The sequence below is a fragment of the Pleurodeles waltl genome, chromosome 3_2 (assembly GCF_031143425.1).
Source record: "Pleurodeles waltl isolate 20211129_DDA chromosome 3_2, aPleWal1.hap1.20221129, whole genome shotgun sequence".
Classification (NCBI taxonomy): Eukaryota; Metazoa; Chordata; class Amphibia; order Caudata; family Salamandridae; genus Pleurodeles; species Pleurodeles waltl.
The window spans coordinates 154440682-154465172 of record NC_090441.1 but is presented as its reverse complement, the minus strand read 5'-3'; the positions used below and the strand labels follow the sequence as shown (position 1 = coordinate 154465172).

Sequence of the window (24491 nt, the reverse complement as noted above, 5' to 3'; positions counted from 1 at the left end):
AGACCAGTGGTCTCCAAACATTTTAATGCCGCGCCCCCCCCAGTTGAAAAATAGAAATTATTGGGCCCCCCTCAGAATTTTTCACAATTATTTTATAAAGATTGCTATGTTTAAATATGTCTAGACCTATTTAAACATTGCAGTTAAGTACTGTTACTTTTTTTATAAATGCTATAATATGCTTATGCTTAAAACAAAGGCCTGGTATCTTTATAATGCTTTTTTTGGCCAGAGTCTGGTGCCCCCCCTGGGATTACTTGAGGCCCCCCTAGGGGGGCCTGCCTCCAGTTTGAAGACCTCTGCTTTAGACTGTCCCACTACGCCAAAGTGTTTTGCCTCACTAATGACCGAGATGAAACACTCAAACATTGACAAAAATCTCTGGCGTGCGCTTCTTAGTCTAAAGAAGACATTTATTAATTTACTCTGCAAGGGTCGTAGAGGAGATTAGCATTCTAAAAATACACATTTAAAAATGGTCACAGCAATGAAATGAAAACATGTACAAATGATTCTCCACTGCAATATATACAGCAAATATATGTCTCTATATAACAATGAAAACTAAATAATGAATTAAAAAAAAGCATTACCATGAGGCAAGGGCAAATCTGCTTAATCTCCCTCCTAATCAGCATTAGACTGCCAGACCCCAGAATCGATTGGGGAGAGAGAGAGATCAATTATCCTCACAGGAAGGATGACACACCTCAGCGTCCTGAGCATGTCCGAGATCTGAGTCACTCCCCGGTCCATCTGGTCTCAGCCTCTTTTATACTTTGAATAAACAAGAGAGGAGAATTCTAGAATCTCCCTCCCACTGCATAAGTTTATTATTTAAAAAAATGCCGGTTACTTTAGGTCAGCTTTGAAAAGAACACGTCGGGAATTGGACAAAATCCCAAGGTGCCCTTGATCAAAACAAAACCGTTCCCTGCCGTCCTAGTACATTCTTATCAGCCTAAGCCCTTGGTGAGAAAGAACACACAAACACACAGAATAAAAACATGAGCAAGAAGTACATTGTATCATGGAAAAATACTTGCAGCTTTTAACGTGGCGTTGGCTAATGCTAAAATAAATTCAATAGGAAAAATGAAGTTGGTGGTCACTAATGTGACGGTGTGCTGCTAGGCTAAATGCAACTTGGAGTCAGTGGTCAAACACAAATATCTTTACACAAGTGCATCAATGAAATCTTCTAATGCCTCTATCCAGGTATTCCATCTATCACCAATATTTTACTTTTAGGCGGTATTGAAAGGTGCTGATGATTTAGAAGGTAGCAGCATTGTAGGCCAGTGGGGAACTTACTGATGTCGGGATTGGAGCCCTCCCTGGCTCCCAAGTCTAAAAAAACAGGATTTGTTCCATTCATGCACCTGCCGAGGCCCAGCAATGGGCCGGCCTCGGGGTCATCCTTGATGGGCTCCATCAGCTGAATGGCCTTCTGCCAAAGTTCTGGCCGCTGTAAATATTACTACAACATGTGCCACATTATGCTGCATAATTTGCCTTTTCTTGTCACATAATTTACTTAAACCCGCAGCATAGTTTGACCCTCTCCTGCCACATAATTCCAGTAGCCCTGAGTATAAGTGTAATTGCAGCTTGCCTGTCCCTCTCTTTAGCCAACCCTAAGTGAAACATCACATGGGACAGTTATCTGCCAGCTGTGGCTGGGGCTGGGACTGGTCTGTCATTGTTACACATGCTCAAAGGGTATATGCTTTGAATGAAGCAGTCCGCCGAGTCTGCAAAGGGGAATCTGATTTCTGGCTCGACACGCAGTATGATCTCCATCAAGTAGTGCCTTGTTTTTATCAGTGCAAAGTCTGCAAGTGGCTAAAGGCATTTCCCATAGCCAAGGTAATTGTGGTCATTGGGGAGGGGACATACAACCTACTTCTATGTAGGGGTACATAGTAGACGTAGGGTGAATGAAGCTACTTGAAGATGCGCACAAGATTGCCGGCAACAAGCAGGTTGATCTTTGGTACAGTTTTAGCACTTAGAAGCGGCACATGTCACTCAGGCACTGTATTATTGACATGGGTTCTTTTAGTGAAATCCCCAGAGTTGCAGTATCATAAAACGGTGACTGCAGCCACAGTGTGATCTTAAAGTAGGGGCAACTTTGTGCACTTCTCACAGGCAGAAGAGCCTGGCAGTGGTATGCAGACACTGAATACAAGGGTGGAGACTGTGGGTACCCATATCCCAGGTCGTGCAGTAGGTTAGACTCCATCTGCCCTGCCAGGGAGCAGTAGGTCTGGGAGAGCTGCAACCTCTCTTCCTTACAGATGCACTGAGGGTGCCAAGCCTGTGGGGACAATGTAGGTGCAGAGGTGGCAGTACCTAGAATGCTGGGAGCGAGAGTAATGTAGGGAGGGATGCTGATAGAAGAACAGGTCGTAGCGCCACTGGAAGTCCTAGGCCAAGCAATTAATGCTGTATATGAATCTTCACATTTCGAACTGACATTAATATTTTTATTGTATGTTTCTTTTTCCCCAGTGCCTCATGCAAAGATGTCTGCTGCCAATTTCCGCTGTTTCTCAGAATAGATAACCTTGAACATCTAGCTTGACCAAGCTGTACAGCGGCCAGCGCTGCTCACATGCTGTGCCGTAATACTGGTTCACTATCACTTTTAAAAAATCAAGGCTCTCAGTACATGAGAACTCGGGTGTTTCACACTCACCTTTTGAAAAGAGCATCACCCGGTGCATCAGGACTCTACCAAGCAATATTGAGGCCCAACTCGGGGTCTGTTCAAGCTGTGAGCGCCATGGCTGCCATGCAGCACGAGAGACAAAAGAAAAAAAAAGTTCACTCACGCTGAAGTATATCAGCAGTCGTGCAATAATCCATGTAACAGGGGCAGTCTGCAAGGCTTGATTTAAAAAAAAAAAATAGCCTCAAGGCAGGAAAAACGTAAAGCATTTACCAATGACATCAAGTGATTTTTGAAAGGCAAGCCCAGGAATGAATGAAAGTAATGGGCATGAGATGCGCGTGGTTAAAAGCCCACAATACTTACAACAGGTCAAGCGATTGCGCGCTTGACCTAAAAATGAAAGGCAGTGTTGAAAGAAAAGAACATACTATATATCGATGCAGAATGTACTGTAGATTTGGGGTAGAGTCAGCCATGCCTGGAATGTGACCCAACTCCCTGTGGTATTTCACAGTCAAAGGCTAAAGTCAGTGGGCCCAATTCACGAGAAAAAGTCTAAAAACTTGAAAAGAGTTTTATTACTCTACCTGAATGTACATTTACACATTTGTTCAATTCACAATACACGTATATTAGCAATACTGCAAGACTGTGGTGGGCACAGGTTTCCAGGCATACTATGCACCAGACATGTGACATGTTTTAATCTGTTTATTCCCCCTGTTTTGAGGCGTGCATTGATTACTATTCTGAGCAGTGGAAAGGGCAGCAAGATGTGCTAAAGCACATTTTCTTTCTTTTTTATGGTCTGGCTGGACAGCACAGCTGTCGCCAGACAATTATGTGATTATCACTAGAGAGAAGCTCTGGCTCTGCCCACATGTTGGGAGCCAGTAGTGCATGTTTTGAATGTCTTGATCATTTTGTTTATTTATCCAACTGCCTGAGTTTGAACTTTCAGGGACACACACATGACATTGTAATGCTGAAAAGTTTCTTAGGTAACTGGATAATGTATGGTGTTTGTCTTTCTCTGGCAGCAGCACAGATGGGAGGAGAGCTGTCATTAACCTAAATTGATTTTTAGGTCTGGTTTGACAGTGCAACTGTCGCCTTATCTCTTAACCTACACCAATATTATTTTAAAGTCCTTTGCTTCTACACAAAAAGGATATGCTATTTACTTCAAATTAGCATACAACATCCCTTTAAAGCCAGACCTGTTGGCATTGCCAATGCTTTCTTCTCCATGGGAAAAAAAATGTTCAGCAGAGAAAGTCCCTTTCCTATAGCCCCACCAAACTGTGGGGGTGGGGGGTGACCCATTAATGATTGGCAGGAATCTCGTGTGAAAAGAAATTTGCAGCCTTCAACACGTATACGTCTAAAAAATGTCTTTGTGAATCAGACCCTGTAATTGTCCATTGACTATGCCCCCTTCACCTCTCTTACCTAAATGGTAGAAATCATGTAAGAAATTAAGGTGGAGTTCAGTGCAGTTAGGTCAAATGTTGGCCAAAGTCTTAGAAGCTATTGTCATCGCTCTCGATATTGCATTAGGCGTAGAGTGCTGGCCATTATCACCTGCAGATTCACTGTGTATATTTAAAATAGCAGTGACTTGTTCTGGTCATAATTAACAAGGGAAAGATCAATGCTGCACAGGAATGAACGAGCTAATGCCACCGGGCTGTCAGTGTTTAGAGGTGAATGCAACAAGTGAATGCCTCTTTGCTCTTATTAGGTGAATTTTCCAGGAGTATATAATGCAGTCTGCAAACTACACTGGTTCTGATAATGTAATATTTAGCATTATTGTGTCCCATCCTAATGGTGATCAGCGTACCGGTCTACGAAAATCAAGCAGTTAAACCGTCTGCACTGAAATCAGCACTGACAGCCGGGTTCCGTGCACAACTGTTCACAAGTAAAAAAGCATTATCCATGTAGAGAACTGAGTTTTTTTTACCTGCTCAAACCATGGATATATCTTCTCTGAAAAGGAGGGAGGATGCATGTGCCACAGAATCAGTTCTCTTGTACAAATGCATCAGACACTGGTCCCTCAGTACCACAGTGATAGGCATGATAGAGACGTCACCTGAGATTGCCTTGGCAAGAATGTCTACCTGAAGTTTGACTTTGATTTCTGCCATGATATGCAGCGGTTGCTATCCTTACCTTATAAACTACAGGTGTCTCTGCTGAGTTTGTCCTGCACAGATCAGATGAGGAGCTTGACAATACATAGTGTTAGCAGTTCAAAAGGGGGTCTTTGTCAGCTATTTGAAAAGTGGACCACCAAGTATTCAGGAAACAGGGCTAACAACTATTTTGTTCAGTCACTCCTTGACAATCCCCGATGTTTATTTGAGATATGGAAAAGACAAGATAATAAAAATGTACAATCATGGATAAAGGCAATCGTTTATGTTAGGATAGCAAAATGGTTTTCTCACATATAAGTAAAAATATAATCTGTGCAACAGTACTGTAACCGCCCTCTGAAAACACACACTGCTGCACGCTTGTGACACATACACACACTAAAGGTACTGTATATGTGTGAGAAAGTAGCCTCTTTCTAGCCTTGTTACCCCCACTTTGGGCCTGTTTGTGAGTGTATGTCAGGGTGTTTTCACTGTCTCACTGGGATCCTGCTAGCCAGGGCCCAGTGCTCATAGTGAAAACCCTATGTTTTCAGTATGTTTGTTATGTGTCACTGGGACCCTGCTAGTCAGGACCCCAGTGCTCATAAGTTTGTGGCCTATATGTGTGTGTTCCCTGTGTAGTGCCTAACTGTCTCACTGAGGCTCTGCTAACCAGAACCTCAGTGGTTATGCTCTCTCATTTATTTCAAATTGTCACTAACAGGCTAGTGACCAATTTTACCAATTTACATTGGCTTACTGGAACACCCTTATAAATCCCTAGTATATGGTACTAAGGTACCCAGGGTATTGGGGTTCCAGGAGATCCATATGGGCTGCAGCATTTATTTTGCCACCCATAGGGAGCTCTGACAATCCTTACACAGGCTTGCCACTGCAGCCTGAGTGAAATAACGTCCACGTTATTTCACAGCCATTTTACACTGCACTTAAGTAACTTATAAGTCACCTATATGTCTAACCTTTACCTGGTAAAGGGTAGGTGCAAAGTTACTTAGTGTGAGGGCACCCTGGCACTAGCCAAGGTGCCCCCACATTGTTCAGAGCCAATTCCCTGAATTTTGTGAGTGCGGGGACACCATTACACGCGTGCACTACATATAGGTCACTACCTATATGTAGCTTCACAATGGTAACTCCGAATATGGCCATGTAACATGTCTATGATCATGGAATTGCCCCCTCTATGCCATCCTGGCATAGTTGGCACAATCCCATGATCCCAGTGGTCTGTAGCACAGACCCTGGTACTGCCAAACTGCCCTTCCTGGGGTTTCACTGCAGCTGCTGCTGCTGCTGCCAACCCCTCAGACAGGCATCTGCCCTCCTGGGGTCCAGCCAGGCCTGGCCCAGGATGGCAGAACAAAGAACTTCCTCTGAGAGAGGGTGTGACACCCTCTCCCTTTGGAAAATGGTGTGAAGGCAGGGGAGGAGTAGCCTCCCCCAGCCTCTGGAAATGCTTTGTTGGGCACAGATGTGCCCAATTCTGCATAAGCCAGTCTACACCGGTTCAGGGGACCCCTTAGCCCTGCTCTGGCGTGAAACTGGACAAAGGAAAGGGGAGTGACCACTCCCCTGACCTGCACCTCCCCTGGGAGGTGTCCAGAGCTCCTCCAGTGTGCTCCAGACCTCTGCCATCTTGGAAACAGAGGTGCTGCTGGCACACTGGACTGCTCTGAGTGGCCAGTGCCACCAGGTGACGTCAGAGACTCCTTGTGATAGGCTCCTTCAGGTGTTGCTAGCCTATCCTCTCTCCTAAGTAGCCAAACCCTCTTTTCTGGCTATTTAGGGTCTCTGTCTCTGGGGAAACTTTAGATAACGAATGCAAGAGCTCAGCCGAGTTCCTCTGCATCTCTCTCTTCACCTTCTGCCAAGGAATCGACTGCTGACCACGCTGGAAGCCTGCAAAACTGCAACATAGTAGCAAAGACGACTACTGCAACTCTGTAACGCTGATCCTGCCGCCTTCTCGACTGTTTTCCTGGTGGTGCATGCTGTGGGGGTAGTCTGCCTCCTCTCTGCACTAGAAGCTCCGAAGAAATCTCCCGTGGGTCGACGGAATCTTCCCCCTGCAACCGCAGGCACCAAAAAGCTGCATTACCGGTCCCTTGGGTCTCCTCTCAGCACGACGAGCGAGGTCCCTCGAATCCACTAACTCTGTCCAAGTGGCTCCCACAGTCCAGTGACTCTTCAGTCCAAGTTTGGTGGAGGTAAGTCCTTGCCTCACCTCGCTAGACTGCATTGCTGGGAACCGCGACTTTTGCAGCTACTCCGGCCTCCGTGCACTTCCGGCGGAAATCCTTTGTGCACAGTCCAGCCTGGGTCCACGGCACTCTAACCTGCATTGCACGACCTCCTAAGTTGTTCTCCGGCGATGTGGGACTTCTTTGTGCGACTTCGGGTGAGCACCGTTTCATGCATCCTCGTAGTGCCTGTTTCTGGCACTTCTCCGGGTGCTACCTGCTGCTAAGAGGGCTCCCTGTCTTGCTCGACGTCCCCTCTACCTCCTGGTCCAATTTGCGACCTCCTGGTCCCTCCTGGGCCACAGCAGCATCCAAAAACGCTAACCGCACGATTTGCAGCTAGCAAGGCTTGTTGGCGTTCTTTCGGCGGGAAAACACTTCTGCACGACTCTCCACGGCGAGAGGGATCCGTCCACCAAAGGGGAAGTCTCTAGCCCTTTTCGTTCCTGCAGAAACCGCAGCTTCTTCTGTCCAGTAGAAGCTTCTTTGCACCCGCAGCTGGCATTTCCTGGGCATCTGCCCATCTCCGACTTGCTTGTGACTTTTGGACTTGGTCCCCTTGTTTCACAGGTACCCTAGATTGGAAATCCACAGTTGTTGCATTGTTGGTTTGTGTCTTTCCTGCATTATTCCTCTAACACGACTTCTTTGTCCTTAGGGGAACTTTAGTGCACTTTGCACTCACTTTTCAGGGTCTTGGGGAGGGTTATTTTTCTAACTCTCACTATTTTCTAATAGTCCCAGCGACCCTCTACAAGGTCACATAGGTTTGGGGTCCATTCGTGGTTCGCATTCCACTTTTGGAGTATATGGTTTGTGTTGCCCCTATCCCTATGTTTCCCCATTGCATCCTATTGTAACTATACATTGTTTGCACTGTTTTCTAAGACTATACTGCATATTTTTGCTATTGTGTATATATATCTTGTGTATATTTCCTATCCTCTCACTGAGGGTACACTCTAAGATACTTTGGCATATTGTCATAAAAATAAAGTACCTTTATTTTTAGTATAACTGTGTATTGTGTTTTCTTATGATATTGTGCATATGACACTAAGTGGTACTGTAGTAGCTTCACACGTCTCCTAGTTCAGCCTAAGCTGCTCTGCTAAGCTACCATTATCTATCAGCCTAAGCTGCTAGACACCCTATACACTAATAAGGGATAACTGGGCCTGGTGCAAGGTGCAAGTACCCCTAGGTACTCACTACAAGCCAGTCCAGCCTCCTACATTGGTTGTGCAGCGGTGGGATAGGTGCTTTGAGACTACTTACCACTCTTGTCATGGTACTTTTCATAAGAGAAAAATATACAAAACAAGGTCAGTGTATATACACATAGCCAAAAAGTTTTGCATTTCCTCTTTTCACTCTTTTCTAAGTGCTGAAAAGTACTTCTAAACTTTCAAAAAGTTCTTAAAAGTTTAAAAAGTTTTTTTTCTGTCTTTCTAAAAAGTTCTGAAAACTTTTTTCTCTTTTTCTATCACTTTAACTCTCTCTAAAAATGTCTGGCACAGGCCAAAATGTTGATCTGTCCAAACTTGCATATGATCACCTTAGCTGGAAAGGAGCAAGGAGTCTCTGCATAGAGAGAGGTTTGAGTGTAGGGAAGAATCCTTCCTTGGAACTGTTACTTAACATGCTTAGAGAACAAGATAAGGCTATAGGTGCCCCATCTGTTGAAAAAGTACCCAATAGTTCCCAATCTGATTCAGGGACTCCCCCAGGAAAAGATTCAGGAAAGAAACTTCCTAGCTTGCCCATTACTAGACAGTCTAGCATAGTTGGTAATGATGATGAGCCACACCATACAAATAGTGTTGTCTCACATCATAGCAAAAGCATTTATTCTCACCATACTGGTAGTAATGTTTCTGTTAGCCAAGCTGTTAGGGTGGCTTCTGTAAGGGACAGGTCTCCTTCTGTTCATTCCCATCATACCTCTGTATCTAGGAATGTCCCTCCCACCAACCCTGATGACAGAATGTTAGAGACGGAACTCAATAAGTTGAGGGTGGAACAAACCAGACTGAAGCTTTAGAAGCAACAGCTGGATTTGGATAGACAGTCTTTTGAACTAGAGAAGGAAAGACAGAAGTTGGGTTTAGAAACCCATGGTGGCAGCAGCAGTATTCCCCATAGTCATCCTGCAAAAGAGCATGATTCCAGGAATCTGCACAAGATAGTTCCCCCTTATAAGGAGGGGGATGACATTAACAAGTGGTTTGCTGCACTTGAGAGGGCCTGTGTTGTACAGGATGTCCCTCAAAGGCAGTGGGCTGCTATCCTATCGCTATCATTTAGTGGAAAAGGTAGGGATAGGCTCCTTACTGTGAAAGAAAATGATGCTAATAATTTCCAAGTTCTTAAGAATGCACTCCTGGATGGTTATGGCTTAACCACTGAACAATACAGGATAAAGTTCAGAGAGACCAAAAAGGAGTCTTCACAAGACTGGGTTGATTTCATTGACCATTCAGTGAAGGCCTTGGAGGGGTGGTTACATGGCAGTAAAGTTACTGATTATGACAGCCTGTATAACTTGATCCTGAGAGAGCATATTCTTAATAATTGTGTGTCTGATTTGTTGCACCAGTATTTGGTGGACTCTGATCTGACCTCTCCCCAAGAATTGGGAAAGAAGGCAGACAAATGGGTCAGAACAAGGGTGAACAGAAAAGTTCATACAGGGGGTGACAAAGAGAACACTAAGAAGAACGATGGTGAAAAATCTCAAGATAAGCATGGGGATAAGGGTAAAACCAAAGATCCCACTTCAAATCTTAAACACTCTTCAGAGGGTGGGGATAAAACAAATTCTTCCTCTTCTTCTCAACCCACACACATTAAAAAGCCTTGGTGCTTTGTGTGTAAAAACAGAGGCCATAGGCCAGGGGATAAGTCCTGTCCAGGTAAACCCCCTGAGCCTACCACCACTAATACATCAAGCTCTAGTGCCCCTAGCAGTAGTGGTACTAGTGGTGGGACTGCTGGCAACAGTCAAGCAAAGGGTGTAGTTGGGTTCACTTATGGGTCCATCATAGAAACTGGGGTAGTCAGTCCCAATACAGTTTCTGTCACACCTAGTGGCATTGGCCTTGCCACACTGGCTGCTTGTCCCCTTACAATGGATAAGTACAGGCAGACAGTTTCAATAAATGGTGTTGAGGCCTTGGCCTACAGGGACACAGGTGCCAGTATCACTTTGGTGACTGAAAACCTAGTGCATCCTGATCAACACATCATTGGGCAACAGTATAAGATTATTGATGTCCATAACTCCACTAAGTTTCTTCCCTTAGCTATAATTCAGTTTAGTTGGGGTGGAGTTACTGGCCCTAAGCAGGTGGTAGTATCACCTAGCTTACCTGTAGACTGTCTCTTAGGTAATGACCTAGAGGCCTCAGGTTGGGCTGATGTAGAGTTTTATGCCCATGCAGCCATGCTGGGCATCCCAGAGGAATTGTTCCCTCTCATTTCTACTGAAATGAAAAAGCAAAGGAGAGAAGGCCTGAAAACTCAAGATCCCTCTCCATCAACAGGTAATAAGGGTATCACAGTATCCCCTAACCACCCTACCATTCAGGATACCATTCCTGTGGTGGGAGAAACCTCTCCTGGGGTGGCACCTGTTCCAAGGGAAATATCAGCTGGCAAAGCTGTACTCCCTGAGGTAGAAGTACCTCTCTGTGGGATAACTAACATTGGTGAGAAAAAGAGCACCATTTTAGTTAACATGGAGCATCCCTCCAACCCTCCCAGAGAAACTTTAGTGCAGAAACTCTGCACTGCCTCACAACACTTAGGACAGCATCCCTGCCCTAGTGTGGAGCTCATAGGACAGCATCCCTGCCCTGCTCCAACCCAGGAGAAACAGCATCCCTGTTCTCTCTTCCAGCCATATGGACAAAGTTTTTGCCCAGCTATGGCTTTTCTGAGACAGCATCCCTGTCTGGCATTTCCATCACTACAAATAGGTTCAGTGGACAATTTCCACTGCTCTAAACTAAAACTTACTGATAGAAACTCTGAAAATACATCTTCACATTGTTGCTTAGCTAAAAAACTTCAAACAGGGTGATTTACATCCCCACAGGGAAGTAACCATATAGTGGATGATAAAGGGAGTAACCAGTCTATTGCAGAGCTACTCTCTACTTATCACCACTTAGACAATAAAGTCTCAACTGGCCAAGGTTAGCCTTATTGTCCTTCGTTTGGGGGGGGGGGGTTGTGTGAGAAAGTAGCCTCTTTCTAGCCTTGTTACCCCCACTTTGGGCCTGTTTGTGAATGTATGTCAGGGTGTTTTCACTGTCTCACTGGTATCCTGCTTGCCAGGGACCAGTGCTCATAGTGAAAACCCTATGTTTTCAGTATGTTTGTTATGTGTCACTGGGACCCTGCTAGTCAGGACCCCAGTGCTCATAAGTTTGTGGCCTATATGTGTGTGTTCCCTGTGTAGTGCCTAACTGTCTCACTGAGGCTCTGCTAACCAGAACCTCAGTGGTTATGCTCTCTCATTTATTTCAAATTGTCACTAACAGGCTATTGACCAATTTTACCAATTTACATTGGCTTACTGGAACACCCTTATAAATCCCTAGTATATGGTACTAAGGTACCCCAGGGTATTGGGGTTCCAGGAGATCCATATGGGCTGCAGCATTTCTTTTGCCACCCATAGGGAGCTCTGACAATCCTTACACAGGCTTGCCACTGCAGCCTGAGTGAAATAACGTCCACGTTATTTCACAGCCATTTTACACTGCACTTAAGTAATTTATAAGTCACCTATATGTCTAACCTTTACCTGGTAAAGGTTAGGTGCAAAGTTACTTAGTGTGAGGGCACCCTGGCACTAGCCAAGGTGCCCCCACATTGTTCAGAGCCAATTCCCTGAACTTTGTGAGTGCGGGGACACCATTACACGCGTGCACTACATATAGGTCACTACCTATATGTAGCATCACAATGGTAACTCCGAATATGGCCATGTAACATGTCTATGATCATGGAATTGCCCCCTCTATGCCATCCTGGCATAGTTGGCACAATCCCATGATCCCAGTGGTCTGTAGCACAGACCCTGGTACTGCCAAACTGCCCTTCCTGGGGTTTCACTGCAGCTGCTGCTGCTGCGCGCTGCCAACCCCTCAGACAGGCATCTGCCCTCCTGGGGTCCAGCCAGGCCTGGCCCAGGATGGCAGAACAAAGAACTTCCTCTGAGAGAGGGTGTGACACCCTCTCCCTTTGGAAAATGGTGTGAAGGCAGGGGAGGAGTAGCCTCCCCCAGCCTCTGGAAATGCTTTGTTGGGCACAGATGTGCCCAATTCTGCATAAGCCAGTCTACACCGGTTCAGGGGACCCCTTAGCCCTGCTCTGGCGTGAAACTGGACAAAGGAAAGGGGAGTGACCACTCCCCTGACCTGCACCTCCCCTGGGAGGTGTCCAGAGCTCCTCCAGTGTGCTCCTGACCTCTGCCATCTTGGAAACAGAGGTGCTGCTGGCACACTGGACTGCTCTGAGTGGCCAGTGCCACCAGGTGACGTCAGAGACTCCTTGTGATAGGCTCCTTCAGGTGTTGCTAGCCTATCCTCTCTCCTAAGTAGCCAAACCCTCTTTTCTGGCTATTTAGGGTCTCTGTCTCTGGGGAAACTTTAGATAACGAATGCAAGAGCTCAGCCGAGTTCCTCTGCATCTCTCTCTTCACCTTCTGCCAAGGAATCGACTGCTGACCACGCTGGAAGCCTGCAAAACTGCAACATAGTAGCAAAGACGACTACTGCAACTCTGTAACGCTGATCCTGCCGCCTTCTCGACTGTTTTCCTGGTGGTGCATGCTGTGGGGGTAGTCTGCCTCCTCTCTGCACTAGAAGCTCCGAAGAAATCTCCCGTGGGTCGACGGAATCTTCCCCCTGCAACCGCAGGCACCAAAAAGCTGCATTACCGGTCCCTTGGGTCTCCTCTCAGCACGACGAGCGAGGTCCCTCGAATCCACTAACTCTGTCCAAGTGGCTCCCACAGTCCAGTGACTCTTCAGTCCAAGTTTGGTGGAGGTAAGTCCTTGCCTCACCTCGCTAGACTGCATTGCTGGGAACCGCGACTTTTGCAGCTACTCCGGCCTCCGTGCACTTCCGGCGGAAATCCTTTGTGCACAGTCCAGCCTGGGTCCACGGCACTCTAACCTGCATTGCACGACCTCCTAAGTTGTTCTCCGGCGATGTGGGACTTCTTTGTGCGACTTCGGGTGAGCACCGTTTCATGCATCCTCGTAGTGCCTGTTTCTGGCACTTCTCCGGGTGCTACCTGCTGCTAAGAGGGCTCCCTGTCTTGCTCGACGTCCCCTCTACCTCCTGGTCCAATTTGCGACCTCCTGGTCCCTCCTGGGCCACAGCAGCATCCAAAAACGCTAACCGCACGATTTGCAGCTAGCAAGGCTTGTTGGCGTTCTTTCGGCGGGAAAACACTTCTGCACGACTCTCCACGGCGAGAGGGATCCGTCCACCAAAGGGGAAGTCTCTAGCCCTTTTCGTTCCTGCAGAAACCGCAGCTTCTTCTGTCCAGTAGAAGCTTCTTTGCACCCGCAGCTGGCATTTCCTGGGCATCTGCCCATCTCCGACTTGCTTGTGACTTTTGGACTTGGTCCCCTTGTTCCACAGGTACCCTAGATTGGAAATCCACAGTTGTTGCATTGTTGGTTTGTGTCTTTCCTGCATTATTCCTCTAACACGACTTCTTTGTCCTTAGGGGAACTTTAGTGCACTTTGCACTCACTTTTCAGGGTCTTGGGGAGGGTTATTTTTCTAACTCTCACTATTTTCTAATAGTCCCAGCGACCCTCTACAAGGTCACATAGGTTTGGGGTCCATTCGTGGTTCGCATTCCACTTTTGGAGTATATGGTTTGTGTTGCCCCTATCCCTATGTTTCCCCATTGCATCCTATTGTAACTATACATTATTTGCACTGTTTTCTAAGACTATACTGCATATTTTTGCTATTGTGTATATATATCTTGTGTATATTTCCTATCCTCTCACTGAGGGTACACTCTAAGATACTTTGGCATATTGTCATAAAAATAAAGTACCTTTATTTTTAGTATAACTGTGTATTGTGTTTTCTTATGATATTGTGCATATGACACTAAGTGGTACTGTAGTAGCTTCACACGTCTCCTAGTTCAGCCTAAGCTGCTCTGCTAAGCTACCATTATCTATCAGCCTAAGCTGCTAGACACCCTATACACTAATAAGGGATAACTGGGCCTGGTGCAAGGTGCAAGTACCCCTAGGTACTCACTACAAGCCAGTCCAGCCTCCTACAATATGTATCTAGATATGACGTGAATGAATCTGCATTTCAGAAGCGCATTGTTTTCATTTCTAGAAATATTATTCACATATCACGCGTTTTGCTTCAGACTTGTTCTCCCGCCCATTTAGGTGCACTGGCCACCTACTCTTCTGCACAGCTATGATCATGAGCAATTAATACTGTTCTAATATAGGCCCAAGCTCATAAACCATAAATACCTTCCCTTGTGTAATGATTGCCCTTAAACAGAGCTGAGATTACAAGAGACAAAAGTTTGACCCTTGCAGGGCTGAAATATTTTCCACTTCTCCATTGTGAAGAGCTAGGACTCCTAGGCTAGCAGGAGCGTAATGCTTTAATAAGGCAGATTCCGACATGATGCTCTGTTAATGCAACTTCACACTGTGCCCTATGGGATCTGCAGAGTGATAGGAAAATTCTCTGTGCATCATCGCTGTTCCCCACAGAGGCCGGATGCCGGAGCAGCGCCACCTCCCTAATGCAAGGTTGTTGAGAAGAAGTGCAGGCATGCAGGAAAACAGGCCCCACGTTAAAGAGTAGAGCTGAGCATCCTCCAAGCCAAATTACTTACGATTTCTGACCAGAATGTCCTTGAGAAGACACGAGAAAATGACTACACTACCTCAAGTTGGGTAAACGTCTAAATAGAAATTGGAAAATAAGGCTGAAAAAGTATTTTTCTTTTTATGTTAACAAAATGAAGCATTTTTGCCTCGCATTTCAACAGAGCTCTAATGAAGTTAACAATAGCAAAGCAGCCTGTGAAGATTTATGGCCCCAATAAAGTAGATAAACAATGCCCTGTGTGCAGATGTCTATGAGGGCTGGCAGGGAGGGGACCTGAAGAGAGAGACTCCAGATGAGGCTCCGCAAGTTGCACATCATTGCTTCTAGGTTTAGCTACATTCCACCAGAAAGGGCATATTGTGGTTTTCGTGAGCAGTGAGTAAAATGTTTAGGCACCGGGTGTTTCTTTTGTAAAAAAATAAGCTTATTTTAGGAGCCAAAGGTGAATAGGACAGCAATGGAATAAAGCCAAAACAAATGTCAGTGACATGGGACGACGTGGGAGGAACGGAATGCTGCAATAAAACGCAGGAGACTACCAGCCTAAAACACCCACAATGAAAAGTGAGCAACAAAGAAATAACAAAAGTAGTCCATCACAGCAACAGATAAAGAAACCAAAGTCGAATAATACAGTTCTTGGTCACTGCTCTGAGAAAGAAAAAGGAGGGAGAAAAAGGCAGAACTGACCACTAGTGAGCAAGAATTTTTAAAGGCCACTGCAACTAACAAATGAAATCGCTTTAAGCCATAAGAAGTATACTAAAAGTATACACCAGGTTGAACGCTTGACCTAAAAATGAAGCTAGTGATAGTGACAATGAAGTCAACCAATGTTAATCAATAGACGGGCTCTAACCCCATTGTGCTCTCTTAGGGCAGACCTAAAAATGACACTGGCATCTCATAACTTGAGGGTCATGGTGTGGCAGCAGAAAGGGTGGTGGAGCTTAGTCTATCATCTTATACATTTTGTTTTTAAAAAGCCCGCCTTAAAAAATGGCAACAAGGACAAATGTGACAGTAAGTATGTTCTAGCTTATTTAATTTGTAAAAACATACAACATTTTAAAATATGTTATGGGCTTAAGGCATCTGCTGCAGAGATATTTGTGGGTGCAGCAATTCTTAGGGGATAATAACAGTAAAATAACTCTGATGGTTAATATACTTGCTGTAGAGACTTGCACTTTATCTAGTTACAGTTTTATCTCAGCATAAAGTAGCATAGATGATTAGTGTGCCTACTGCAAAGCACAAGGCTTAACTTGCAAATAACAGCTAGCTTAGTGGGCTTTTGCTTTTGCTGCAGTGATGCTTCTTTTCCATGCAGTTCATAAGTCACTTTCCTAATATAACCGGCATCAAGACGCGGAATGCAGAATGCAAGGTACAGCTTTAGTCCCTTATTATTTTTTCCCTTAACCTTTCATTATTCTAAGGTTGCAAAAATGGTTCCTTTGGGTAGTGGCAAAGTCTTATTATATTACAGACAAACCCAACCACTGCGTGGCATTGTAAATCCTGACTGCGTTTCTCCAGATCAAGCACCTTTAACAGAAAATGCTCACTAGATATGTGACTCCTACACCTAACGTTTCTGGTACTTAGATTTATTGATATACTTATTGTCTCTACATAATGTGTGTATATAATGTAAAGGGATCTCATACCTTACACTCCGGTGAGAGTAGCACTATAAAACAAATTAAATAAAGAGTAAATTAGTGAGTGCTTTTTAAACAATCATTACCGACAGGTGCATCAGACATTCTTACACTGCATGGATAGGTCTTACACACATGGGCTGAACTGTCACAAACCTGCCTCCAAATCATACTTTCTTTAAACTACTTGTGAAGTGACAACAGCTGTGTGCCTTTGCTCCCTCCATTGCATTGGTATCTAGGCGGTAAGATGCAGGAAGCTTCAGCGTGGATTAGACTCAAGCAGGCCCTTTAAGTTAAACCTTTTTGTTGTGCCCAGTTGCAATTGAAATTACGAAACACCCTCCTTCCCTGCAGGTTGCTACTGGGAATGAAAAGTAGCACCTGAATGTGTACCAGTGTCAACAAATATATAGGGGCCAGCCCCGATTCCAGATCCAGCTCATTAGTAACTGCTGGATCTGGATCCAGCTGAGTCCCCTCACCCTATTTCCTGACCTGTGTGACATGTTAGTACCAGATTGTCTCTCTGTATTGAGTGATTGTGGACCTAAATGTGATCTAGTGTGCCCAAGTTTGTGCATCTAAATTTGAAATGTGTTGTTTTTAAAAAAATGTTGTCCTTAAATATGTGTTTGCACCACGGTATATCCACATCCCTTTTGATGTTGCCTCGAGTGTGATTTTTGCACATAAATGTTATTGGTTCTTCTAAATTCTTTACACACTTGTGGTGATATTGCACCAAAGTTAATATTATCCCTCAGTGTTCATGTGAGGTCATACTGATTTACACGTAATGTGACACCGTATTGTTGCACTTTCTTTCTTTCCAGATTGATACCATAAAGTTGAATATTGTGGCTGCCATATATCGAATCTGTTCCTCAAGATCAATAAACTTCATATTTTTATGAAGACCACCAAACCTAAAACAAGAAAGTTTCAGATCAGATCAGATTCCTGAATACCTGTAACAGCCCCTTGCAGATCACATTCCTTCCTAGCCTATCCAAACTTTAGATACCACTAACACTGAGCCCCAACAGCCAGCTGAGAAATCAGATGGGAAATGTTGCAGTGGGTCAGTTGCAGAAACTGCCTGGATGCTGATGTTATTGCTCATCTACCTTACATCTTTCTGATTCAATTGATAAGAAGAGCACATATTCAACACCCAAGGGCGTCTGCACACAATAATATGCTTTATTTATTTTTTAATTAAGGGGGTAACCTACTTGGTTGATATGTTACGCTTTTTTTTGTTCATTTCAAAGAAAGTTACCATAACCAGAAGTGTGAGCTACACATCACCCTGTGTGACACAGAACTAAACCAAAGAAATGGAAAGGTACCCAAAGAGGACGAACTGCCCATCCTCAGAGACGCGTAGAGCCCCTTCCAGGCTATAACTAAATTAGAATAATGGGCACTGGTTCAGAGGCTGTACGTGTGAAATTAATTTTGTGAATCAATCTGGCAAATTTTAAGTATTCACACGGTTCACAAAATATCACTGTAACACACCCAGATTAATCTTGGGGTTCAGTGCCTAGGTCGTCAGCTGAGGTTCAAGTGAGACTGCTCACAGTGCAACCTTTTTGACTTGACCACAGTGAATAATTCTTGGACGAATCACTTCTCACTATGCCTCAGTTTTCTTGTGAGCATATAACAAGTGCTATATCGATAACTATAGTGAATGGACTGTGAAAGGCCTTATCTCCGTAAAAATGTTATAAACTCAGTTCTCAAAACTATTTACACTTGTAAATTTGAGTAAACCACTCAAATGTTACTTTTGTTCCTTCAAAAGATTTACTTACAGGAAGTGGTCGTTTTAGGGCTGTAATGCCCTGTAAGCTAGTACCTACCCACAAACGTAAATGATTATTGGTATTCACCAAGCCCTCTCGAACCCCCTTCCTGACAAGGACTGGCTAAACCTTTTGACTTTTTCCGGGTGGGAAGTGCTGCACTCTCAAAAAAGCTGTGGGCATATGGAAATGAGTTTCTTCAGGGGGGAAAATATCGCCCCTCTGAAGAAAAAAAAGAAAAATATCTTTTACAAAGCAAATTTGCACTTCTTTGCATACTTTTGTTTGAGCATGTATACACTTATATTTTTTCTCATGCAAAAATAAAAGTTTCTCATTCACAAATGAGTCATAATGTTTCCTAGAAGTACCCCTGGAAACCTTCAACTTTGTCAGGTGTCCAGGCCTACTTCTATAAATTCTTGTAAATTCCTGCAATTTGTAAATCTGCACCCATGTGAAGTCAATGACGTGTGGATACCTTTTTTTTAATTTTATTTAAAGAATGGGACCCGTAAATAATTTTTCACATGGTTGACCACAGTGTTGTTACACTGATTATCCATTATTTCAGATTTTTTAAATATCTGCACGCATCAAACGTGTTTTATTAAAATCAAACGTGTTTTATTAAACGATGTACTTAAAAATTGGTATCCAAAGTGGCCCTTAGGAATTGCACAGTAGTTTAGCAAAACTTAATTTACCTTCATTTGTTTTTACTTTAAGTTGCAAATATTTTTGAAGTACATTTTATTTTGACACAACCGAGTTATACAGTGGCTTAGCCAAAATGTCTTTAGCGTTTGTTTATTTTTTTCAAGTTGCAGTTTGTTTAGGGTACATTTTAGTTTATAAGCAATCAGTCATCGATCTTGCTTTCATTCTTTTGCATGTTGTTGTGTGTAATCAACGAGCATTCTGGGTGCGTTATAAAAAGTCACAGATACTACAATTTTCAAATAGGTGTGCATACTTTTTTATTGGAACCACTCATTGAATTTCATGAGTGCTCTTCCTAAAAGTAAAAAATGAGTCATATATGCATTTTGGGAACACCTTATACATTTGAATGCATAACATCTTGCCTTAGCAGTAGACGGTCCCTTTTCACATAACAGTACAGTGGCACTGTATAGTTAGTGGTAGCAAAAGTGTTTGTGCTACAGGGGGTTAAGCCCACCTTCCCAGTTGACACAATGAACGTAAAGAATTTTCCATGACTCCAAATATTATGTTCTGGACATTGAGCAGTAGGAAACCTCCTTACCATCGCCGCACAGCCAGGACCTAAATCTCTGTGGTGTGTAGATTTGAAAGGCCATACTAATGGCAGATGCGTGCTATATAAATACGCCCAACATAACATAAACTATATTAAACAAACTACTTAAGTCAGATCTCAAAATTGGCTGTGCTCAAAGCTATGTAACTCCTTGCCTACTTTGTAAAAGATGTTGAGGGCCTACCCCATTGTAGGAAGTAGTTGAAGACACTTGGTTCACCAAGGTTATCAGTGACTTCGCGCTGGTCTACCATTTTTTCTTTTATTTGCTCCCTCTCCCTAGCGTTTTTCCTCAAAACCCCTTTCTGTCCAGAATCTCTGCATCCACGTTTCAGCAAGTTCTGATGTATCTACCTCCTGATGGCATGCAGAATGTCAAACCTACAGCATGTACATGCATACACGCCTAAGAAGGAAAGATGTAATTTCAATATAGAATGTACATGTACTGAACATGGGTAACATCCTTGATTCCCCAGAATTTTCAGGGAAGCATTGAGAATAAAGGCACTGCACGTTTCTTATACCAATGCATGGAGATTTAAATGAGCACTTAAGGAAATGGGCAGGTTCTGAAAAGGATTTGCTGGAAGCTGCACATCCTAGATTCAAACAATCCTGTATGTATTTGATATAAAGGACAAATAAACATCGCTGGTGGGTATGTTATTGAATGAAGAAAGATGCTTGTTTTGAAGGTGGGAATGTTTCATTTCAGTTGTTTAATACGGAATCAGTGATTGAGTGTCGTTTCGCCCCAGTGCAAAATTGCTACCACAGATGTTTCAGCTGAAAGATATGCAGAGACACAAATATCTGAAAATGTTATTATCCTCTCTCTGGCCCTTCCGTAGTTTTTCTCTCTCACTTCTCCCTATCCTCTGTCAATCAGCCCATTCCGTCCCCTTTCCCTTACAGGATAGTCTTTATTACCTCTGTTTATATCTGCTTATCCTCTCGGGGTATTTTTGGAAGTGAATTTTAACATTCCTGCTGCTAAAAACAAAGGCGCGTCTCTCAGTTGGCTTGTTACTTGCAGAGGAAATTTTATGCATGATCACGGTTCTCTGTGCAGAAGTGTTTTTTTTTTAAAGACGGATTTTCTATTTTTAAAAGGAAACATATTAAAAACAGATTTGCAGCTCACTTACACAATGAGGTGGTGTGAAAGGTCATGATTCCATGTTGCAGAATTCGTGTTACAATTAAGTCACCTACTCACTTCGGTAGAATCAATCTGTTGCTTTGCTCGTCCTGGAGCCCTAAGTAATGTGACTTTGCATTGATCTGCCAAGAACAATTTAGTGATTCCATTCACAGTAGAATTGCCCAAAGACAGCCCTTCTCGTGCTAATGGAATGGGATTCTAGAGTTTATGCTGAGTTAGTGACAGCATGTAAATTACGCTGGTAGGGGTAGCATGATATAAAAAGTATCAGTGTTTCTTTAAGGAAACACATAGATTTTGTTCCATTCATTTCCGGTGTAAGGTGGATCCAAACTGAATTAGAACCAGTTTGCTAACATTGATTCCTTCTAGTGCGTATGTGTTAATATACAGCTACTACTGCACAGTGCGGACCTCCTGCTGCCTGTCCATTACTAGTCAGCGTGACACTGGTAGAGGGTAGGACATCTGTGGTCTGGATACCGGTCCTTCTGCTTTTAGATCAGACTGCACATATTCATTAATTTAGACTCATCCTCTATGGGTGTTTGGACTAAGTCAGGCGCTGCAATATGGCTGACTATGTTTGGAAACCCCAATGAGGGATGGGCATTAAGATGGACCTCCTCTGTTTCCAAAATGTTTCCAAAATGTTTTTGCTCATTATGGTTTACACGTGTATGTTTTACAGGAGCCAGTCACGTTCCTTGATGTTGCTGCATATTTCAATGATGAGGAGTGGAGACTATTGCACGAATGGCAAAATGAACTTTACAACAATGTGATGAAAGAAATTCACCAAGCGTTGGTGTCTCTGGGTAAGGTCAAACTGTATTCATCTGAATATATTTACTGTGCTTGAAATGTTCAGTTTGAGAAATATATAATAATATTGCTATTGATTCTGCCCCTTACCCACTATGTTATGAGGGACTGTGTTCTTCTGACAAGTGTCAGTATTAAAGAAAACTTACTTGATGAGCATAGTTTGAATAATGATCAGGTTGATAATTGGGGTGGAGATGTAGGCTTGCCGCTTGAGCTGCAAACTTTGGAAATAGTTTGAATCCTGATCTCTGCTGCATCCACCAATTCTTTACAAATCACTTCATCTTCCTGTGCCTAAAAAAAAAAAGTGTAACATATTTTGGTGATCATAATAAAGCACTTTAATACCCTAGGGTGTTGTAGATAATAATCACAATATCCTCAGGGATGAGATTTCAGCATCAGTTTAATGGAGCACTCAGACAATCGACTTGCAGTCTCCAACACTTTCAAATCCTTAACACCTTTGAATCACAGGAAATGAGAAAACATAGAGTGCTGGGATGCAGGTTCCAAGACATCTCAGGAGACCTCACCGCCGGAGCTGTTATGGGTTTCCTGCTAGGTCGGCGGGCGGAAACCTACGTTTCTGTCCACTGGCCTAGCGGGAAACATGCTACAGCATTGTCTCCGGCTCGTAATCAAGCTGGCAGCAGTGCTGTCGCCTGCAGGGTACGCCAGCACTCTCACAAAGCAGACAGTGAAAATAGCGAGGGAACTGTCCAGGAGGGGAACTGGCCAGGAGGGCCCCTGCACTGCCCATGCCAAGTGCTTGAGCAGTGCAGGGGCCCCATTGTGGCCCCCTGAGCCTGTTCTCCACCAGCCTTTTCATGATGGTGCTACCACAATGAAACCGCTGGCTGCTTTGCATTTCTCTTTCTATCACGTGAGGGAGGCCCGGAGAGGCTTCAAAGGGAAGGAAATGTATTTCCTTCCCTTTGAAGTCTCTCCAAGCGTTTCAAAAGCCGGATTGCTTGCAATCCTATACAAAAGCTATGTTGCAGCCAGTGCTGGCCCCATGATAGCACTTTTTTAAATAGTTTGAGGCAGTGCAGAGAGGGAGTCAATACAGATGGAGGAGGATGTAACACGGAAGGCAAGTAGAAAAAAGCTCCGAGGCACCCTGCATGATTTATGATGAATGGGGGGCAACCGGACAAGAGCGGAGGGATGGATGGGTTGGATGCACAACAATAGAAGAATAGGATGTCGTTGAGGCGAGCAACCCTTGCAACAGTGGAAGGAGGGGTACAGGTTGGTGCAAGCAGCACAGGCAACAGCAGAAGGGAGGGGGGTAGAGGCAAGCAACACAGGTAACAGTGGAGAGAGAGAGGGCAGGTGAGGGCAAGCATCAAGGACAACAACGGAAGGAGGGAGGACGGATGGGGTCAGAAAGACAGTGGATGGTAGAGAAGTACATGGTGAAGCCAGCTGAAAAAGACACACTCTGGTAGAATACTTGAACAAAAAGTAAAAAGTAGCACTTACAAAAATGAGCTGTGGAAGGACACACAAAATGCACCTATGCTGCAAGGGAGGCAAAACATTGAAATAGGAAGGAAGCCTACAGCAGATTACTAATAGGAAGCGCTCAAATTAGAACACCACTGGTTGGCATCATTGTCAAGCAATGAGCGGTCTCCAAACCCACTGGTAGGAGAAAAAGGTCTTGATAGTGCATGCATGCACTGTCTAGGTGAGACCTGAAAATATATAATTGCAGGTAAATATTCAAAGATGATCTTTTCATAAAGCGAGGCTTGATGACTTGAGAATGTTTAATCCCATTTTCATTACTTTACTTTAGGTTGGTCGGATTTCACAAGAGCACCTTACCTCAGGTTGACATTTGTCATCACAACAGAAAACAATCCAGTGGCTTATCCCAGTCTGGCCCTCATTATACACGTCATAGTTTATTTGGTTTGCTCAGTTGTACCACAAGAATTTGTAGTGTAATTATTAATTCCTCTGTACTTATTTACTGACAGGCCCTGTTATTGCTACCTCAGTATTTTCATTAAGAGCAAAAGAAAAGGAAGATGTGTATCCTTTGGAGAGCCACGACCCTGAGCAAAGACACAGTATTAATCCCTCTCCAAGTAAGTATGTGAGCCTGTGATAGGCACCTGTTTAACAGTGATGCAAAAGGTTTCACTTTAAATCGAAAAAGGCATGTTTGGTCACAGCAATAGACATATGATTGCTTTACGCGAAGATGCATCTTACATATACAACTCCTTAAGCTGAAACCTGATCAGTATATTCTACGTTCTCCTCTCCTCCTTTGGTCTTAGTTGTTGAACGTCAGCCCATTTTTAATATTGGGCTGATGGAAAAATACCTTATTGGCAGTAAGTTGATAGTCTATTGTCAGAGAACACCCTGGTTCTACACAGAAATATCAGGTATTGGAGCCTCTACATTGATTGGACATACGTTATCTGATGAGAGATCCAAAACCTTTGTTTTCCTTGGCTTTAGCACATGCTAGCTTATCCTTTTTTTAGGTCCAGCGCGCAAACGCTCTGGCCTGTTGTAAGGTATCTATGGGCTTTAAACCATGCCAATCTCACACCCATCACTATGACGCCTTTGTGGGCTTGCCTTTCAAAAATCCTTTGTCATCAATGTTAAATGCTTTACGTTTGTCCCTCATTTGGACGGTTTAGTTACCGCCTTAGCCATCGACCATGTTACATGGATAATTGCATATTTGCTGATA

At 43.9% G+C, this 24491-nt stretch overlaps 2 protein-coding genes across 5 annotated transcripts in view; one reads left to right on the top strand and one right to left on the bottom strand.

Moving 5' to 3' along the window:
- LOC138286355 (zinc finger protein 845-like) overlaps window positions 1-24491 on the bottom strand; it is a 367802-nt gene that overhangs the window by 122066 nt on the left and 221245 nt on the right. The gene's annotated exons all lie outside the window — the stretch shown is intronic.
- Window positions 1-24491, top strand: part of LOC138286606 (zinc finger protein 135-like) — a 61220-nt gene that overhangs the window by 14524 nt on the left and 22205 nt on the right. For all 4 annotated transcript variants that reach the window (XM_069227032.1, XM_069227034.1, XM_069227033.1 and 1 more), the window contains exons 2-3: window positions 21630-21756; window positions 23758-23868. In XM_069227032.1, the coding sequence (XP_069083133.1) occupies window positions 21630-21756; window positions 23758-23868 (238 nt within the window). The remainder of the gene's footprint in view (window positions 1-21629; window positions 21757-23757; window positions 23869-24491) is intronic.